General features: G+C 42.3%; 1 protein-coding gene across 1 annotated transcript in view; it reads left to right on the forward strand.

The window, feature by feature from the left end:
* Nucleotides 1-21,765, forward strand: part of GTF2E2 (general transcription factor IIE subunit 2) — a 66,022-nt gene that overhangs the window by 28,455 nt on the left and 15,802 nt on the right. Inside the window, exons 3-5 of the mRNA XM_048848762.2 lie at nucleotides 6,145-6,236; nucleotides 6,909-7,016; nucleotides 9,002-9,184. Coding sequence (XP_048704719.1) covers nucleotides 6,145-6,236; nucleotides 6,909-7,016; nucleotides 9,002-9,184 — 383 coding nt within the window. The remainder of the gene's footprint in view (nucleotides 1-6,144; nucleotides 6,237-6,908; nucleotides 7,017-9,001; nucleotides 9,185-21,765) is intronic.

Genomic DNA, 21,765 nt, shown 5'->3' on the forward strand with positions numbered 1-21,765 from the left:
GGAAGGGCTCTGCTGGAGTGAATTAAGGACTGTTATAAAGCAGTAGGTTACAGATGGAGCTGAGGTGAATCTCCCTTTCTGAAGTGCCCTGTGTTTAGAGAATCGGTTTATTAATTTATATTTTGTCAAACAAAGATTGTGTTAAAAATCACTTAAGGTTGCTTAAGTGTATATACCAGCAACCAGCCGGAAGAAAGACTGGAAATTGCTATTTAAGTTCTCATATACCTGTTGCGACCTATAACTATAAGTTTGCCTTTTCTACATTCTCATCCACACCACAGGTGACTTTTCCTTCCACGCAAAATGTGTAGTGTTTAACTCTAGCCATGTGAAGTGTTTAGAAATGGTTATTGACTAGTTATTTAAAATATTAAATTGGTGAGTGTTAACTTGGAATCTTTATATCAAGATTAGATGGCGTTCTAAAAGATGTGCTATGGTTCAACCTGTTAATATTCAGGAATCACAGGGTGAAATTCTCTGGCCTGTGTTATGCGGGAAGTCAGGTTTGGTTGACATAGTGGTTCTTTCTAGCCTTAAAATCCATGAATTTATGGGATAGTGTGTATGGAGAGACTTTTACTTGATTTTTTTGCATGTGTTGGTTGGATATGAATTTTTAAGTAGAAATAGTTTTAGTTTGTTTATCTTCTGGGGACTGTGGCAAATGGCTGACGCTATTGTGGTGGGTCCTGCACTTTTTCTTGGTGTGGTGGGTAAGGGTGCTGCCCCTTACCCCTATTCTTGGGTGTTGTGGGCTCCGCTAGTGCCCCAGTGGGGGAGAGAGAGAGGAGCAGGGAAGGGACCCAGATCTGCTCTCCTACTCCGGGTCCCAGCCCCTTCAGCTTTGCGGGCTGCTTACCCTCTCTCCCCTTGGGTAGGGTTTCCCTCAGGAACCCCACCGGCAAAAAGGACTAAGTCCTTTGCTCTGCTTGGGCAGGGTTTCCCTTCCCCTGGTCCTCTGGCTAAAAGCAATACTCCTCCAAACTCTAGTCAGCTCTCCTTCCATCTCTCTGTCTGACTGAAGCAGGGTTTTTTAATTAGGTCTTGGGTGGGGCCTTAATTGGCTCTGGGTGCTCCAATTACCCTGAAGTAACCTTTCCCTAGTCCACAAGGAATAAGGCCTTGGTCATCCTAGGGCTTATATACCTCCCAGCACCCAATAAGACCACTCTGCTGCAGTGGTCCAGGACCTGGGCAACCTGGTGTGGGTGGAGCCCTGCCAAGCTGTGTACTCGGTGTCCACCTCCGCCCAGGTCAACTGGGTCAAGAGCTCTGGCCTGATGGTCGGAGCGCCCTCCCACCCGCGCTTCAGGCCATTCAGTGGGGCACGGGTCCATTGCTCTATCTCGGCTTTTATCTTTCTGCCACGCATCCTTCTCTGCTGGAGAACTGGCACAATTTGGAGGGCAGGGTGGTTGAGCAGTTGCAGAGGTGGGCAGGACTGCTCCGGTGCCTCTGCCTTCGGGGGAGGGCATTGGTGCTCAATCAGCTAGTCCTGTCCATGCTCTGGCACTGGCTCAACACCCTGTGCCCAGCCCCGGGGTTCCTGGCTTGGCTCCAGAAGCTGGTTCTGGAGTTCGTTTGGCCAGGACTGCACTGGATCTCTGCGTGGTTTCTGCATCTTCCCCTGGAGGAGGGAGGACAGGGCCTGGTGTGCCTGTGCACTCAGGTCCATGTCTTCCGCCTCCAGGCCATGCAGAGACTCCTTTGTGGTGCAGGTAGCTTGGCGTGGAGCACTCTGGTGCACACCTTCTTCCGCTTCCTCTGAGGGCTTCGATATGACCAGCAGCTCTTTTATCTCCATCCGAGAGGTCTTCCGCAAGACCTCTCCGAGCTGCCAGTCTTCTACCAGGACTTCCCTCCTCCGACCAGGTCCGTGGCGGCCACCGAGGGGGCAGATCTCCTTGCAGAGCCCCTGCTACACCATCTTCATCTTCATGTGCAGGTGGCGAAGTCGCCCTCGGTGTGCCAGAGGTTGGTCCTGTTGGAACTTACCAAGATCGGAGACCTCCTGGACTGCAACCGGGGGGACTGGGTGGATCCCTATGCGCTTGGCTGGCTCTTGGGGCTCTCCGCCTTTGGTACCCCCCGGCACGTACTTCGGGAGGTGGAGGCAGCCTTATTGCCCATTTGTTGGTTTTTCCTCGAGCGGGTCCTGCGAGAGGGTATCGCCCGCCCACCCCTCACCCCAGGCCCTCTGGATCTCTTCATCGGGCCCCTACCCCGTGAGCTCTCTCGTCCCCCATGCCTTTATACCCCAAGCTGGCTGCGCGATTTGCATCCGGTTCACTTCTGAACCGCGCCACAGGACCATCTCTACACGGTCGTGCTCCACACTCTTCATTTCCCCACCCTCGTGTCCCACCCCGACACCAAGTGGCGGGACCTTCTACCAGCTGCAGAGGGTGAGGGACCGCGGTGGTCCAGCCTGTACTCCATCCTGGTTCCACAGCCCGCCAGGAACATTAATTGGTGGCTCCTTCATGGAGCCGTGAACACGGGTGTGTACCTGGCATGGTTCAACCCTCTTTCCGACACCTGCCCTTTTTGCGGTGTGAGGGAGACCCTGTCGCATGTCTATCTGCAGTGCGCCATGTTGCAGCCCCTTGCGGCTCCTCTGGAACCTCTTGTTGAGGTTCTGGCTACATTTTTCCCCGCACCTGTTTGTTTATGCACACTCCATCTGTGGCCCTATGAAGTCGCAGGACCACCTCGTCAACCTCCTCCTAGCCATGGCCAAAGTGGCCATTTATAACACCAGGGAGAGGAGGCTGGCTGAGGCAAAGACACTTTGCTCCCCACATGGTGTGGGGTGGGGCGCCATGATAGACAAAGAATGTCTGCACCAATGTGTCATCGCAGAGCCATTGAGCTACCCTGAACACCTATGAAGCAGTTATCCTGAGTAAGGGGAATAACTCTGTTTAATTGTAAAAAGTCAGAATTGGTCTGTGTCCGAGATAAGAATGGGCATGCACATTTGTTTGTGAGCTCCTGGAGTTTGTGGGACCATAGGATGAACCTTGACCACAGAGTTTACATTCTAGAGAGAAATACAGACAAAGAATCCGGGGAAAGGAAGAAATAAAAAGCAAAGCCATGGTGCGGATATGTTCTTCTCTCATCCATCGCTGATGGTGGGTTAGTGTTATCCCCCCTCCCCCCCATGGAATCTGGAGGCAGTCTGGTCTTGTTGTTGGGGTCTCCAGGACTAAGCCCTGTTCTTCAGCTCAGGCCAGCAGATTTTCTGTCTCTGGCGAAGGACCAGGTTGGTGGTGGTTTCTGCCAAACATTTCATTTAATAACTTTAATTTGTATTCATTTTCATAAAGTAGCGACTTATCTTTCCTGCTCCTTTCCTGGATTGAGTATTTGGCAACACGGTAGATTCAACCACCCAGATCTGCCACTGCAGCATCTCTTCTTTGGAGCTCCTCTGGCCATGCTCAGGCATGGCAGAACTGTTCTGCAAACACCAGACTAAATCTAGGTGGTGGTCCCTGTGAGAGACAGCATTTACAGGTTTTAAACAATAACTTCACGGCGGCAGTGGGAGGGCAGGTGTCTTGTAGACCAAGAACCAGGGCCAGACTTCAGGTGCTTGGTGCGCTTGACCTCTACAGCCCGCTAGAATTTAATAAACTCGCAAAGATTAGCTTTTTAAAGCATGCTGTCTCTTCAGACTTCTGCACTGGGAATGAAGACATCACCTTCACTCCAGTTTACAGTATTTAATCTCTTCTTATTAAGAGTTTGTATTGATAGTTTGAGATTGGTGTTGGTCCAACTTGTTTTTAAAAACCTCCACTGACTGGGATTCCACAATCTCCCTTGGAAGCCTATTCCAGAGTTTAAATTACCCCTGTAGTTAGAAAGTTTTTCCCAATATCTAACCTAAATCTCCTTTGATGCAGATTAGGTCCATTACTGTTTCTCCTACCTGCAGTGGACAAAGAGAATAATTAATCACCTTCCTCTTTATAACAGCCCTTAACATATTTGAAGACTGTTATCAGATTTACCCTTGGTCGCCTTTTCTCAAGACTAAACATGCCCACTTTTTTTTAACCTTTCCACATAGGTCAGGTTTTCTAAACCTTTATCATTTTTGTGGCTCTTCTCTATATTTTCTCCAGTTTATCCCCATCTTTTCCAAAGTGTGGTGCCCCAGAATTGGATGCATTACTCCAGTTGAGGCCTCACCTGTGCCAAGTAGAACGGGACAATCACCTCCCATGTCTGATATGTGACAATCCTGTTAGTGCACTCAAGATGATTTCGCAACTGCATCATGTTGTTGACTCGCATTCAAATTGTGATCCACTAAGTCGTCCAGATCCTTTTCAGCAGTACTACCATCTAGCTAGTTATTACCCGTTTTGTCGGAGTGTATTTGATTTTTCCTTCCTACATGAAGTACTTTGCACTGGTTGTTATTGAGTTTCATCTTGTTGAATTCAGACCAATTCTCCAATTTGTCAGAGTAGTTTTGAATTCTAAACCCTAACCCTAAGCCACTTCTCTCACCTCAGTATCATCCACAAATTTTATAAGCATACTCTCCACTCCAGTAGCCAAGTCATTAATCGTATTATCTCTGTGATTAATTTTTTTCATATTAGCCACTTAGCAGCTGCTACATATAAACAGGAAATTGCTCATATATTTCATTCTTCATGAACTAAGGTGGAACATTTTTTCAGATGGTTCAGAAGTTTGCTTCACAGTGTCCCAATGGAAATCTGCAAAGTATAGGCAGTATATTGGCTCTAGTTTGCCAGAAGGTAACAAATATCAGTCTGAAGAAAAAAGAAGAGGAGTATTTGTGGCACCTTAGAGACCAACAAATTTATTTGAGCATAAAAATAAAAACGAAAGCTCATGCTCAAATAAATTTGTTAGTCTCTAAGGTGCCACAAGTACTCCTTTTCTTTTTGCGAATACAGACTAACACGGCCGCTACGCTGAAACCTATCAGTCTGAAGAGGCATGCTGAGGGATTGTTTCATATATAGAAACCAGTAGCAATGGCATTTGATTCTGATACAGTTGTTGGACTTTGCTACTGCGAGTGATTTTAGGTTGAAGAAGCTCGGGTTAGAAGCCACATCGGACTAGAGAAGGGCATAGGTGCTGGAACTAGGGGTGCTGCCGCACCCCCTGGCTTGAAGTGGATTTCATTGTACACAGGGTTTACAGTTTGGTTCAATGGTTCTCAGCACCCCTGAGTAAGGATTGGAAGTTGGGTTTCCCCCTTGATCTTTTAATTCTGAAAGTCCCCTCAGTGAATATGAATAATAGGACTCTGTGGTAATTAACTTGTGGCTTTTGTTAATGGCTTGATAATAATTATGCTTAAATGTTACATTATGAAATTAAAATTGAGTTAATACAATTACTGGGGCATGTGTATAGAACAATATTTTCACAAATTTAAACTTTGTTAATTCTTTGAAACAATATTTTCATTATCTTGGAGGGATAGCAAAAAAAAAAAAAAAGACTGCAGATCCATACCACATTATGGGTTGGATCGTGCAGTGTCTTGAGCACTCTTTCCCTGATCCAGCAAAGTACTTTTCTCTTATGTTTATTGGTAAAATTTCAGCTGGACCTATTTTCAGAGCAGGATATGAAACTGAATCTCACTTTACTTGCCCTATAATCTTGCATACCTTTTAATTGATATTGTATTGCTTGTGATTTTAAATTAAAATTTCTACTCCTGGCTCACAATGTCAGGGCATATAGGTACCATTCAGTCATGTGGGTGGGAACGTTGAGCTTGCCTGTAGATGACATTCAGTGAATACAATTATAGTTGTTTAAAAGTTGGTTTCAGCAAAAAGTCAAAAATGAGGTATTAAGCTTAGGAATTAAAATTTACTCCTTTGGTATTGATTTTTGCTTGCCTCCCTTTAAAGCATAAATCTTAACATTTCTGCACTTACGGAATTACATAGGGACCATATTTTCATTCACAAAGAGACATCTGAAAGGGCCCAGGTCTTGACTTCTGAACTATGTTTACTTTTTATTTATGGTTGTAGTACCAAAAAGAGATGCATAATTGAAGCAGGGTTGAGTGCAAAACTAAAAATCTGTTTCTGAGAACATGTTCTTTTGCCTCTTTTGCAGACCACAGCAATGGGTCATTTAACTTGAAAGCCCTTTCAGGAGGCTCTGGCTACAAGTTTGGAGTCCTTGCTAAGATAGTGAATTATATGAAGGTAGAGTCATTTTATTTCAAGTATAATTTTTCTGAAAATGTTTATACTTATTTATCCACTTGTCATCTCAGCAACATTAATATAAGCTGTCCTTTCATTGTAGCACTAATATTAAGAACTGTTATCAGACACGCAGAACTACTTGTTTAATGCCAAAAACATCATTAATACAAAAATTGTCATTGTAAGAATCCATGTTTGTATCCAGTGACTCCTACTCAAGTTTGCTCAGTTTAAAAGTAAGAAGATGGTTGAGAGTCTGCTGACATAAACCAGAGATGAGAACTGGTCTACGATTCAGGAACCATTTATGAAAAATTTCTTTCAGGGCTAATTTCTTCCATATGTTTAGGAATGTCAACTATCCTTAAATTTATAATTTGACTCATTTCCTGTCATCAGCTTTCATTTTAAGTGCTGTCTTTCATCGTAACAGACATTATACATTCATTTTCTTACTAAGCTTCCAGAGCAAAATTTTGAACATTACAGACCTTGAATTAATATTTATTAAAATACTGTGTATCATGACTTTTTTATTTTAAATTAAAACAGCAAATCCTGGGGGGGGGGGAATGCCATAACATGCTACCAGTCTTAATAAATTGCTGTAGAGTTCATACTTTCATGAAGTACCTGCAGAGCTCTAATAGATAATATTTATTTTATCAGACGCGGCACCAGCGTGGTGATACACATCCATTAACTCTAGAAGAAATTTTGGATGAAACGCAACACTTAGATATTGGACTCAGGCAGAAACAATGGTTAATGAGTGAGGTAAAGAAAACAAATTTTCAGACTCTGACTAATGACCAGTAATAATAATAATACTCAACTCATATACATTTGCTTAATGATAAACTCTGTAATATAACTGTCCTGCTAAAATATAACTGTTCTGCTAAAAATGTTGTCCTCTTTACTTGTATTACTTCTCAAGAATCATCCAGTGCTGTAGTGATACTAGCTTGAAACTGAAATTATTCTAAAATTGTGAAAGATTGTAAAAAGAGTCATGTGAAGAGCATTTACTAATCTTGGTATAAAGTTAAATAGTTCATTACTAATGCAATACAATGAGCCAATACTTGTCAAAGAATCTTAATATATATGTTAAATGCAAAACTGCTTCAGCATTTGAAGATCTTATATTAACCAAAGGAAAAAAGTTTGGTTAAAATAATATCTATAGATTCACAGTTATTTACTGGTCAAGAGCTTTAGAATTTTCATAATATTTTGGTGAGCTAAGGGGATGGAATGGTAGCAGCAGTTGGGGATTTTGGGCGGGGGTGTTAGGAGGTTATTGTTTTGTATATACTTTTTCCTTTTATGGAAATAGAGTATTTAACCAAATTGCCCCCATCCTCCTCCTCATAACACACTTTTTACCTCATGAGAATGAATGTCTTTATGGTCCTTCAGTATGCTTTAGCAAAGTAACATTCCATAAATTGCAATGGTTGGAGTCTGGTGTCTTTAAATGTAATCTGCAAAATACAACACTATTTTTCTTCTTCTGCTTCATTTATGAGTGAAACATTGCTTACGTTTTTATTTAATACCAACTAACATAGACATATAGCAAGAAAACAATCAGTATATATAGTAGTGACATTAAAAAGACAAGATATAATAAAAGTAGTGTGGCTGTAACAAAAATATCTTGCAACATTCCACTGGTACTAATACTCCTGCTAAATCCCAGAGATGTTCACCTGTAGGGTAAAATCCTGGCCCAAATTAAGTCAATGGCAATTCTGTTGAGGATTTCACCATTAGAGCATTATCATGTAGATGCTAAGCTAAGAAGAAAACACTTTGTTAAATTATTATTGCATTTATAAGTGATAATAGAGTGTGAACAAAGGCTCAACAGCATGGTAGTCTAGTAGGCTATTAACAGGCAAATTATGGCAATTCACTTCAAAACTTTGGTGGTTTACATAATCTCTTGAGAATTTGGTAGGCTACCAAAGTTAGTTAACTTTTTTATGATGACTGTGTGTTCTCCCTCCTTTCTTCTTCCTGTGTCTCTTCTCTTTCTCCTTTCAGGGTCAGGCTGGCAGCTGCAGAAGAAACTAAGTAGGGTTGCTCTCTCTTACAGAAGAACTTCCATTGTGGTACTGGCTGTGAAACAGGAGCATATCTTTATCATTTCAATTGTCCATGAAATCCTGTTCAGTTTCACTCTGAAGTTGCCATCATGGGTAAAGTTCTTCTGTGCAGGAGGTCTGCTCTTCTCAATTTCTTCTGCATCTGCTGGTGCCGGTTGACACCAGTTGGGGAAGACTGACTACAGATTTGTTCATCCCAGGGTAATGTCTTTCACATTTGTAACCTCAATATGAGATCAGTGCGATACGTTGGGTAAATAGTTTGTTTGCATTTTATGTCCAGAAGAATTCATATTTTTGTATCCCCTGGTATTTTTATTCCTCTAATCTCCTTCCAAAAAGGAGCTGTGCAGCTTTTTCTAACACAGCTGCCGCAAGTGTCTTTATGGATCTCCCAGCCTAAGGTGCATTGTATAAATAGTGCTTAACCCTCCTCTGTAAAGTAAAAAGTACCATCATGATGAATTCTGCCTGTACTGGATCTGAGATCCTGAATCCCAAATCCACTTCCTAATCGTCATCGTTAATTGTCAACTACAATATGTTGCTGGTGTGCCATCATTGACAGATGACAAGTTTGTTTAGTCAAATATACATATACATGCATGTTTTTTCTGAAGTTTAAAACTTATGTCCCTATTACAGGCTCTAGTCAGCAATCCCAAAATAGAAGTTATAGATGGGAAATATGCTTTCAAACCTAAGTACAATTTGAAAGATAAAAAGGCTCTGCTCAGGCTCTTGGACAAGCATGACCAGCGGGGGCTGGGAGGAATCCTTCTGGAAGATATTGAGGAAGGACTGCCAAATGCACAGAAAGCCATAAAGGTAAGTAACACTTGTGACTCACAGTTCAATCTATTTGTCTTATCCAAGAGTAGGCTAGTGGGTGACTTGATCACAATGTGTAAGTACCTAGATGGGGAACAGAAATGTGGTAATAGAGGTCTCTTCAATCTAGCAGCCAAGGACATACCAAGACCTAATGGCTGGAAGTTGAATCTAGACACATTTAGATTAGAAATAAGGGGCACATGTTTAACAGCATGAATAATTAACCTTTGGAACAATTTACAAAGATTTGTTGTTCTCCATCACTGGAAATTTTAAAATCAAGTCAGGATTTTTTTTCTAAAAGATCTGCTCTAGATCATGCAGGAATTAATTCAGGAAGCCATGTGGCCTGTGTTATACAGGAGGTCAGACTTCACAGTGGTCCCTTCTGGTCTTAAAAATGTCTGAATCAGTGATTTTTTTTACATACTGTAATTTTACTTCAAGATACTGCAGTGACTTATTTCCGTTCTCTGGTAAACTGTCATAGCAGTAACTGATTCACTTTCACAAAAGCAGACTTGGTGGAGTGAAATGCAAAGCCTATGTTAATCAATGAAACAGCCTTGCCTGTCTATTGTAGTGTTGCCAACCCTCCAGGAGGGGCCTGGGAGTCTCCCAGAATCAGCATCCATCTCCCATTGACTATTGAAAGCAATCCAGGAGATTTTAACAGGCTATTTTAAGCAAATGACATTATGTTATGGGGGGCAAAAAAGAAAATCTCCCGGAATAGCTGCAGTCAGAGTTGGCAACCCTGGTATTGCCACGTAGCCTGATCCTGGTCAATAGGAATCGAGTACTCAACTCAGATCTGCTTTTTTCAGGCTCAGGCCCCTGATTAGTTACTAAGGCCTTGTCTACAAACAAACTTGCACCCATTTACCTTAAAGTGTTTTTAAATTGGTTCAGCTGAACCTGTGCAAATTTGTGTGTAGACACTCCTATTTTAGTTTAATTGTGGTTTATTTTGATTTAGCTTAATCTGGTTCCTTAATCCAGTATTATGCATTGTTCTCTATTAGCTGGTCAATAGAAAGTAACAGCTTGATGCCAGCTAATTCTTTAGTTCTAGTGCTGGAAGTCAGTGCTGAAGGTCCTGGGGTTAAACAGAATAGAATTTTTTTTCCTTTTAAAAACATACATAGGAAATTACATACAAAACCTTATGTTAAAGAAATGTTTAGGCTGCAAAGTCAAAACTCAAAATGCCAAAATTAAGGTAGCCTGTGCAACCTCACTGCTGCCCATATGCAAATAGATTATGAGACAGTATGCAATCATGTAATTAAAGACTGTTTTTTCCCCAGGACCTTCCTTCATTCTTTGCAAAGGATGGGCCTGATCTAAGCATGAATCAGGGTTGTGTAGTGAATGAAGAAGTTGTTTGTATGACCCCTACCTTGTTTGTGGATAGAAGTTGGAAGATCTGTAGTGACTGAGGCAGGGGGTTGCAGGAAGAGAAAGGATACGGAGTGTCCGCCTGGAGAACTGGATTCATCCCTGACTCTGCCACAGAATTCCTGTGGTCTAGTGGGCAAGTCACTTACGCCAAACACTTCATACATGACCACTAATTATGAGTTTATAATTTTCTGGATGCCTTGCTTGAGACACCTGGGTCCTTATTTTCTGAAGTGCTGATTACTCACAACAGATGGCAGCTGAAATCAGTGGGAACTGTGGATGTTCAGCACCTCTCGCATCAGAGCAGTGTGGTCTGGAGGAGTGACCGTAATGTTGGGAGTCAAGAGACTTCTTCCACTGATTCACTCTGTGGCCTTGGGCAAATTACTTGCCTCTCTCTTTCAGTTTCCTTGTGTATAAAATGGGATAGTGCTACTTTACTCTCCTATCAACTAGGAGTTCTGTTGACTGATTAGTTAATGTCTGAACATGCTTAAGCAGAGAAATAGAAAATTACCTCCTACCTAGAAGTCCCTCATTTTACTAAATTCCTCCTGCAATATTTTCTAGTGCTCTCTCGGAAGTGGAGGACCAAGAACTCTGAGTTGAACTCCACTCCCTGTCTTTCAAATTGTTAAACATTGTCTACCGAAGAATGTAAATCAGTGACCAATTCAAAATAAAATTCAGAGCCTTTAAAGCTACATATTGATATGTCATCTCACGAATTATGTGTAAATACTGCCTGTATTCTAAAGATCAAGTCTTTTGTGGCGGTCTTCCAGAGCGTATTCTCACTTCTGAACAGTTTCCTGTGCAGGGACTTACTTCCTGACAAAGTGCTTGCCGGCTCAGGAGTATCTTTGTTACATCAGAACACACTGAAGATGAAAGCCCTTGTGTCACAGCTGCTGTTTGTTGAAAACCATTCTCCTTTCTCAGTGTTTCCCACAGAAGTTGCCACAAACATCCTGTGTAGTGTAGAATCTGATTAAATCTTTGCAGGCTCTGTCCTTGGAGTGCTTATATTGTTGTTTTTTTAATTGTACTGACTGCTGCTCTAGGATCAATTTTAAATTAAAGTTTTCATCCATCCAGATTCATCCTAGGTGTTATCTCTTCTACTGAGGATCTTTCCCCCACCAGTGTGAACTTATTATTAACTGACTGTTCTCTTCTCTTGTTTTCACTGTTCTTGGTGACCTGCATAGTATTGCAAAATGTCCAGTTCTGTGGCATCCCTTACACGCTGCATCCTTTACTGGACTTTTTTTCCAACTGTGAATTGGTGTGTCAAGGTTCCTCCCCCACTCTGAACTCTAGGGTACAGATGTGGGGACCTGCATGAAAAACCTCCTAAGCTTATCTTTACCAGCTTAGGTCAAAACTTCCCCAAGGTACAAAATATTACACCCGTTATCCTTGGAATGGCCGCTACCACCACCAAACTAATACTGGTTACTGGGGAAGAGCTGTTTGGACGCGTCTTTCCCCCCAAAATACTTCCCAAAACCTTGCACCCCACTTCCTGGACAAGGTTTGGTAAAAAGCCTCACCAATTTGCCTAGGTGACTACAGACCCAGACCCTTGGATCTTAAGAACAATGAACAATCCTCCCAACACTTGCACCCCCCCCCTCCTGGGAAATGTTGGATAAAAAGCCTCACCAATTTGCATAAGTGACCACAGACCCAAACCCTTGGATCTGAGAACAATGAAAAAGCATTCAGTTTTTTACAAGAAGACTTTTAATAAAAAATAGCAGTAAATAGAAATAAAGAAATCCCCCCTGTAAAATCAGGATGGTAGATATCTTACAGGGTAATTAGATTCAAAAACATAGAGAACCCCTCTAGGCAAAACCTTAAGTTACAAAAAAAGTACACAGACAGAAATAGTTATTCTATTCAGCACAATTCTTTTCTCAGCCATTTAAAGAAATCATAATCTAACACATACCTAGCTAGATTACTTACTAAAAGTTCTAAGCCTCCATTCCTGTTCTGTCCCTGGCCAAGACGACTACAGACAGACCCAGACCCCTTTGTTTCTCTCCCTCCTCCCAGCTTTTGAAAGTATCTTGTCTCCTCATTGGTCATTTTGGTCAGGTGCCAGCGAGGTTACCTTTAGCTTCTTAACCCTTTACAGGTGAGAGGAGCTTTCCCCTGGCCAGGAGGGATTTCAAAGGGGTTTACCCTTCCCTTTATATTTATGACATGGTGTCTTACCACATCTTTCACAACTTTTCTATCGTTTGCTATTTATAAAGGTTCTTTGGTCTCCCACGCCCTAGTTGTGTACTGTTTTTACATTATGCACTTAATCCCATTGCTCCTTTCAATTTGTCCATCTCATCTTCACTTTGTCAAAGTTGTCAGACGTGGTGTCCATTTTGCTGCTAACATCTAAGTCTCATTGCTGCGTCCCTATAATTTCTTTCGTTCTCACTTTGTTAAAGCTTTCACTAATGCAAGATCTGGTAGGTGTATGGCAATACTCCAAAAAGAGCCTTTTTTTTCTTTTTTTTTTTTTTAAATGTACGTATCCTACTGTTACATTATCCAGGATACAATCTGGACTGTTGAACAGCTGTGTCCCCACAATTCTCGAACCTTGGGTGCCTCTTAAACTGCTTCTCTGTGAGAGCAACCACTCCTGGTCTGCACACACAGCCTCCAGCATTTAAATCACTCCCAGCTATACTGTACGAGAGCTATGACCAGCCACCCATGAATTACACTATGGACAACACCAGCAAACTCCCAGTCCCAGACTTCCCCCCAGAAATGTGTATCTTGTTCTGCCCAGCACCCTCGTGGACAGTACCAGCTCATATAAAGTCCATCATTTCATTAATAGAAAATGATACGCACAAATCTTATCTCAAATAGAGTTTCCCAAACACACACTGGTTTAGATAAAACAAGTCTATTAATTTCAAAAAGATAGATTTTAAGTGATTACAAGTAATGAGTCATAAAAGTCAGAATTGCTCACAAGAAAATAAAAGATAAAACACAATATCTAATTTAACAAGCTAAATGAATTCAAAGCAAAGGTTTCTCTCACCACATGTTTTATCGGTTTTACTGGCTGGATTTCTTTCAGCTAGGACCCCTCCGCTAGTTCAGAGTTAATTTCCTTGTTCTTCAGGTGTTGTTGATGCCAGGGGCAGAGAGAAAGGGAGGGATATTTTGGGGCATCTGTTCCCCTTTTCTTATAGTTCTCTTTTTCTTTGAAAATCCTTTCCACCTGAGGTTCAGGAAACAAAAGGTCTGTGGGGAAGGGAACCTCGAGCTATTTCTTTGCCAAAATGCTGATTTCTTGCTCTCACCCTTTTTTCTGCCGAAGAATGTCCACTTAACCAGGCGATAATCCATTTGATTTTGTTGACACCTGGCTGAGGCATTGGTTTGCCTTTTGTCTCTGAGGAACTGGTTTGTGGCTGCATTTCTAAACTTGGAACATGTCTCAGTAGTGTTATACAGTACAATCTTATAACTTTATGTACAATCTTTCCACACACATTTTACTAGGACAGGAATGATCAGCAAATTATGAGTTTTCAAGTCATACCTCACAAGGCATACTTTGTACAAAATCCATCATAGTCTTGTAAAAAGGGTGAACATAGGGATACAGACTGTCACACCTATACACGCCCACATCCATATCATTTGAAAGCTTATGTTCTGTACATTTAGATGAGGTATGATGTGGAGCTGTCAAGTGGTGCAGTAAGCCTGTAGGCGAGGTGAAACAATGGTACCCAAAATGAGACAGTATCATTTTTTCATAGTTCCAGAAACACTGCAACAGGACTATGAATTTTCACTGTTTACATTAATTTCAACACCTTAATATTAGAGAGACAGAGTGGGTGGAGGAATATATTTTATTGGATCAATTTCTGCTGGTGAGAGAGACAAGCTTTTGAGCTTACACAGATCTCTTCTTCTGTGTGGTTCAAAAGCTTGTCTCTCTCACTCGCAGAAGTTGGTCCAATAAAAGATATTACCTGACCCACCTTGTCTCTCTAATATCCTGGGACTGACATGGCTACAGCTACACTGCATACAACACCTTAATATGGTGTTTATTGGTCAAAGCTACCAAGTGACAAAGTATTAAAATATTTGTATTGGTTCTGTTTGTGCAAGTATTTTTTAGAAATGATGACGCTATTTAGCATGTGGCAAAAATGGCAAATATCAACGTTTTGCAGTACACTAACTCGAAATGTTTTCGCATCACATATTCTTAATTGTCAAAGTGGTTTACAAGTGATTATAATAGTTTTCTGTATTTTCAATTGAAATTTGCTGACCAGATGAGTCTCCCAGCACCAGCAGCAGTAGATTCCATGCCCATAGTTCGTACTACGTAGGGGGTCAATATAAATGTACTTGAATTCCTAATGTAATGCTTCCCCATTCATAAGTTTGTATACATACAGTATAGCATCTCGTCTGCCTGGTGGAAGGTTTTATTTTGTAATTGCCTATGCATGCAGTACTAGCCTTTGAAATGTTTTAGAAACTAGATTTTTAATTCAGTGACAGTTATGCACAGGTCAGTATTAGTATTAGAGATGGCAGTACACAGCTTCAGATTATGAATATGCAAAAGATATGAGAGAAAGAAGTGGCCTAATAAAAAATAGTGAAGACAAAGACAACAAACAAGTCCTTACTTCTGCACTGAAGACGGATGAAGAGCATGTTAACAGCTCTTACCAACCATGTCATCAACAATGTGACAAAACCCATTTGACCCTGAATCAGATCCAGAAGTGCTTATCGACATACCTACTGGACTGCATGTAAGATCAGATGTTCAAGAGTCTGCTGAAAATAGCAGATGTTGGTGAAAAACAAATGGAGAGATTTACCAGAAGTATACTTGATTCTGATGGTTCAGGTAGCTTCTTCAGCCTAGTCAAGAAATTGACATCAAAATATTTGTTGACATGGCCAAGAAAACCAAAATTATGTCTGGCAAGGGAGGGACAATCACAGCAGCTATCAGTCCAGAAATTGTGTTCTGCAGAGCCCTGTACTTAGTAAGATGCAGAGATGATGTTTCAGTGGTAACTGTTCTTAGACACGGGTTCAACTGGGTGACTGTCCTTCTTGCATGTTGATGGAACAATGAGAGGAACAGACAACGCTGAATTAGGGCATCATCTTGAAGTTCAAGTTGAAAAAATCCATGAGCTAAGAGCATGCAACAAAGAAACCACAGTGTGCATCAGAGATGCCATGGCTGTTAAACAATTGATGGCTGGAGACAAATTTCACATGTGATGAATTGGCTGCTGAGTACTTGAGGCAGGTCCTAAGAAGATTTGGCAAAGCTAATTCTGTAATCAGTCTTTGACAGATGTGACAACAGTAACACTGTGAAAACTGCAGAAAGACTGTATCAGACAGATGGTGGTAATGCTGTGGAATGTGGCTAATGGTGCCACATTGTTAATGTTGCTAGTGTTCCTGTTCTTGGAGCTCCCATGTCAGCTGCACGAGCAGACAGTGCAGCAGTTTGCTCAGCAGACCTCCATGTTATTCATAAGAAAGAGCACAGGCTCGGTTCGGTGGCGACGGTGCTTGGCCAGGTTTATTGTCAACAAAGCACAGTATCGGCACCCCATAGGAGCTACAGATATGCTAACATTTGTGCCCGTGACAGTGGTATTAGTTCAATCAGGACACCAGGGTCCTGTCCCCTAGACCAGCACAAAGATGCCCCTCTTATGACTTCTCCTTTTATGCACTGGTACACACAAGTTACGTATTACATTCCATATGCTTTTCATTATTATCCTGTACCTTGTACCTGCTAGTTTGAACAAAACCTCCACTTCCCTTATCCTGTCATTCCCTCCTCATCTTACAAGGAATCTGTGTGCCCCTGTACCTTCTCCTAGGAATGTGTTTACACAATTACTTGAGAACTCTGGGTGTTCCTGTACTATCCCCTTAGGTCAGGAATGTGCTTACTTGGTGTTAACTAATACCTCGTGCATTGCTATTTTGCCAAGGCCAGGCCAGTTCTGGTTCACAGCCTTTGATTCATATGGTTAGTTATATCTACAGCTCCAGCAAGGCCTACAATATGTTCTAAGGTTTAATGCAAGAAATACCAGGTGATTGGTGGATGCCGTGAGCCTCCATGGAAAAAAATTCTAAACGTGGCATCCAACAAACAGTCGCTTGTAAATTTCCTCTGTGAATATATGGTTCAAAATGCACCTGAGAGTGTGGGAGCACTCCCAGTGCACATTTGTTCTTGCTGGAGGCTTTTCCAGTGGCGAAGTTGCAAAGTCAATCATAGAATATCAGGGTTGGAAGGGACCCCTGAAGGTCATCTAGTCCAACCCCCTGCTCGAAGCAGGACCAATTCCCAGTTAAGTCATCCCAGCCAGGGCTTTGTCAAGCCTGACCTTAAAAACCTCTAAGGAAGGAGATTCTACCACCTCCCTAGGTAACGCATTCCAGTGTTTCACCACCCTCTTAGTGAAAAAGTTTTTCCTAATATCCAATCTAAACCTCCCCCACTGCAACTTGAGACCATTACTCCTCGTTCTGTCATCTGCTACCATTGAGAACAGTCTAGAGCCATCCTCTTTGGAACCCCCTTTCAGGTAGTTGAAAGCAGCTATCAAATCCCCCCTCATTCTTCTCTTCTGCAGGCTAAACAATCCCAGCTCCCTCAGCCTCTCCTCATAAGTCATGTGTTCTAGACCCCTAATCATTTTTGTTGCCCTTCGCTGGACTCTCTCCAATTTATCCACATCCTTCTTGAAGTGTGGGACCCAAAACTGGACACAGTACTCCAGATGAGGCCTCACCAATGTCGAATAGAGGGGAACGATCACGTCCCTCGATCTGCTCGCTGTGCCCCTACTTATACATCCCAAAATGCCATTGGCCTTCTTGGCAACAAGGGCACACTGCTGACTCATATCCAGCTTCTCGTCCACTGTCACCCCTAGGTCCTTTTCCGCAGAACTGCTGCCTAGCCATTCGGTCCCTAGTCTGTAGCGGTGCATTGGATTCTTCCATCCTAAGTGCAGGACCCTGCACTTATCCTTATTGAACCTCATCAGATTTCTTTTGGCCCAATCCTCCAATTTGTCTAGGTCCTTCTGTATCCTATCCCTCCCCTCCAGCGTATCTACCACTCCTCCCAGTTTAGTATCATCCGCAAATTTGCTGAGAGTGCAATCCACACCATCCTCCAGATCATTTATGAAGATATTGAACAAAACCGGCCCCAGGACCGACCCTTGGGGCACTCCACTTGATACCGGCTGCCAACTAGACATGGAGCCATTGATCACTACCCGTTGAGCCCGACAATCTAGCCAGCTTTCTACCCACCTTATAGTGCATTCATCCAGCCCATACTTCCTTAACTTGCTGACAAGAATACTGTGGGAGACCATGTCAAAAGCTTTGCTAAAGTCAAGAAACAATACATCCACTGCTTTCCCTTCATCCACAGAACCAGTAATCTCATCATAAAAGGCGATTAGATTAGTCAGGCATGACCTTCCCTTGGTGAATCCATGCTGGCTGTTCCTGATCACTTTCCTCTCATGCAAGTGCTTCAGGATTGATTCTTTGAGGACCTGCTCCATGATTTTTCCAGGGACTGAGGTGAGGCTGACTGGCCTGTAGTTCCCAGGATCCTCCTCCTTCCCTTTTTTAAAGATTGGCACTACATTAGCCTTTTTCCAGTCATCCGGGACTTCCCCCGTTTGCCACGAGTTTTCAAAGATAATGGCCAATGGCTCTGCAATCACAGCCGCCAATTCCTTCCTCACTCTCGGATGCAACTCGTCCGGCCCCATGGACTTGTGCACGTCCAGCTTTTCTAAATAGTCCCTAACCACCTCTATCTCCACAGAGGGCTGGCCATCTCTTCCCCATTTTGTGATGCCCAGCGCAGCAGTCTGGGAGCTGACCTTGTTAGTGAAAACAGAGGCAAAAAAAGCATTGAGTACATTAGCTTTTTCCACATCCTCTGTCACTAGGTTGCCTCCCTCATTCAGTAAGGGGCCCACACTTTCCTTGGCTTTCTTCTTGTTGCCAACATACCTGAAGAAACCCTTCTTGTTACTCTTGACATCTCTTGCTAGCTGCAGCTCCAGGTGCGATTTGGCCCTCCTGATATCATTCCTACATGCCCGAGCAATATTTTTATACTCTTCCCTGGTCATATGTCCAACCTTCCACTTCTTGTAAGCTTCTTTTTTATGTTTAAGATCCGCTAGGATTTCACCATTAAGCCAAGCTGGTCGCCTGCCATATTTACTATTCTTTCGACTCATCGGGATGGTTTGTCCCTGTAACCTCAACAGGGATTCCTTGAAATACAGCCAGCTCTCCTGGACTCCTTTCCCCTTCAAGTTAGTCCCCCAGGGGATCCTGGCCATCCGTTCCCTGAGGGAGTCGAAGTCTGCTTTCCTGAAGTCCAGGGTCCGTCTCCTGCTGCTTACCTTTCTTCCCTGCGTCAGGATCCTGAACTCAACCAACTCATGGTCACTGCCTCCCAGATTCCCATCCACTTTTGCTTCCCCCACTAATTCTACCCGGTTTGTGAGCAGCAGGTCAAGAAAAGCGCCCCCCCTAGTTGGCTCCTCTAGCACTTGCGCCAGGAAATTGTCCCCTACGCTTTCCAAAAACTTCCTGGATTGTCTATGCACCGCTGTATTGCTCTCCCAGCAGATATCAGGAAAATTAAAGTCACCCATGAGAATCAGGGCATGCGATCTAGTAGCTTCCGTGAGCTGCCAGAAGAAAGCCTCATCTACCTCATCCCCCTGGTCCGGCGGTCTATAGCAGACTCCCACGACTACATCACTCTTGTTGCACACACTTCTAAACTTAATCCAGAGACACTCAGGTTTTTCTACAGTTTCGTACCAGAGCTCTGAGCAGAGGTTCAACACCAGTAGAGGTGTTGAATCCCTGTACAGTATAGTACTCAAGAGGATGCAGACACAAGACACAAGACACATGCTTCTGCGTGCTGTATGTGCCAGGTGGCTTTTGGGTCTCTTGACGCAGGTTCGTTTGACACCTTGGCAGGGGTTAGACTAGATGACCCTTGCGGTCCCTTCTAACCCTATGGTTCTATGATTCTATTCACCATAGTAATTAGATGCATTGTAATTAGATCACCTGATGCAGATGTTTTAGTCCTTGTTGTTAACTACTTTCTGAAAATGGAACAAATACATAACATGGATTGAAACAACTGCCATTACCAGCATAGCTGACAAGCATCCTTTTATAACTGTGCATGCAATTTGTGATACACTCCTGATTCCTTCAACATACTTCCTGATGTATGTATGTTAACAGAATGTAACTCTGACTCATCCCTATTTTGGGTGGGGTGGGAATCTGTTGTTGCCAAAACAGAGGGATCTTACCACTTCAGAGATCTTGCCAAATTGGCAGAGAGTGATTGACAAGCCGCAATCTGCATCAAGGAAGTTGGTAGCAGTGCTGTATGACCAGAGCTAGAGAGAAAAGGAGACTCGCGGAGACCTGAATTGCTCACACCACAATTCTAGCCATCAAAAAGGACAGGTCACTGGCCAAGCTCTCACTATGTGAGGACAGTTTGACGGGCCTGTCAAAAGAGCAAAGATTTGGACTTTGCACTTAGGTAAACCAGACATTGGATCACCATTGCAACATGGACGGAAAAATATGGATGATGATCTACTTCCTGTATTCTTCAAGGGCTGCGTGGCATCTGAGCTGCTTACAAGACCTTATTTGTGCCTCTATCAGTAGGGATTGCTGCACAATCAACTGTCAGTAGTTAAAACAATTTTCCCTGCACAGTAGTCTGTGAGCTCAACCCTAAAAAAATAGGGTACTGTTTGGGTGGGCAAAATCTCTTCCTGCATTTTGAATATCTCTGTGTCAACAGATGATCAAAAGTTTATGGTGGGCCTTCCTGCAGAGTAGCTTAGTGGTACAGTAGAATCTCAGAGTTACGAACACCAGAGTTACAAACTGATCGGTCAACCACACACGTCATTTGGAACAGGAAGTACGCAATCAGGCAGTAGTAGAAACCAAAAAAAAAAAAAAAAAAAAAAGCACTGTGTTAAATGTAAACTGTTAAAAAAATAAAGGGAAGGTTTAAAAAAAATTTTTTTGACAAAATAAGGAAACTGTTTCTGTGCTTGTTTCATTTAAATTAAGATGGTTAAAAGCAGCGTTTTTCTTCTGCATAGTAAAGCTTCAAAACTGCATTAAGTCAATGTTCTGTTGTAAACTTTTAAAGGACCAATCAAAACATTTTGTTCAGAGTTACGAACATTTCAGAGTTACGAACATTCCCATGGCATTCATAACTCTAGGGTTCTACTGTGGAATTAAGCCTGGGGTTTTTTTGCTAGCAGTCAAATTTTGAAAAAATTCTTAATATGAAGATTTTTTTTTTTAATATAATGACTTAAAAGACAGTCACTTTGATTGTGTTTTATTCAACACATTGTTCATTAGTAAGCAGAAAGGAGCATTTTGGTATCATAAGGACATCAATTTCAAATCTAAATCTACAGAATTAAACCATTCCTGCCATCTAAATACTACATAATGTAATAGAAATGTCTTTTCCAGGTTTTTTGAAGCTTTTTCAATGCTTCTAATGTTGTATGTTCTGCCATAACTACATATGACGAGTGACATATCAAGCCCACAATAATATAAAATGGATACATCACTAATAATCCAGTATTCAGCATTTGACCAGAAAGTCTGTGACATCCTGGCACCCCAATATTCACCACTATCATGTAATTAGGATATGTTTGTACAAAGTGTGCCTTGTGAGGTATCATTCTGAAAGTCTTGATCTGCTAGACAGTAATAGCTCATTGGATAGTACGTCCTGTCATCATCTATGAAGTTAGGAAGTTTGGCTAGGGATGTGTCACTGAAATGTGTTGTGAGGTTGAAAACACCCACAAGCAGCTTTTCAAGTACAACAGTAAAAAGGCCAAGCAATGTGAATGGCTTATTGAGGAGAGGCACACAAGCACAAGGATTACCCCAGGAACCGTGTACAATAGAAAACTCTTAGAGGTAGCACTACACAATGGGAACCGTTTGACCCAGGTCACAGCAAAAGAGCTTTC

Source organism: Caretta caretta, chromosome 4 (genome assembly GCF_965140235.1).
Source record: "Caretta caretta isolate rCarCar2 chromosome 4, rCarCar1.hap1, whole genome shotgun sequence".
NCBI lineage: Eukaryota > Metazoa > Chordata > Testudines > Cheloniidae > Caretta > Caretta caretta.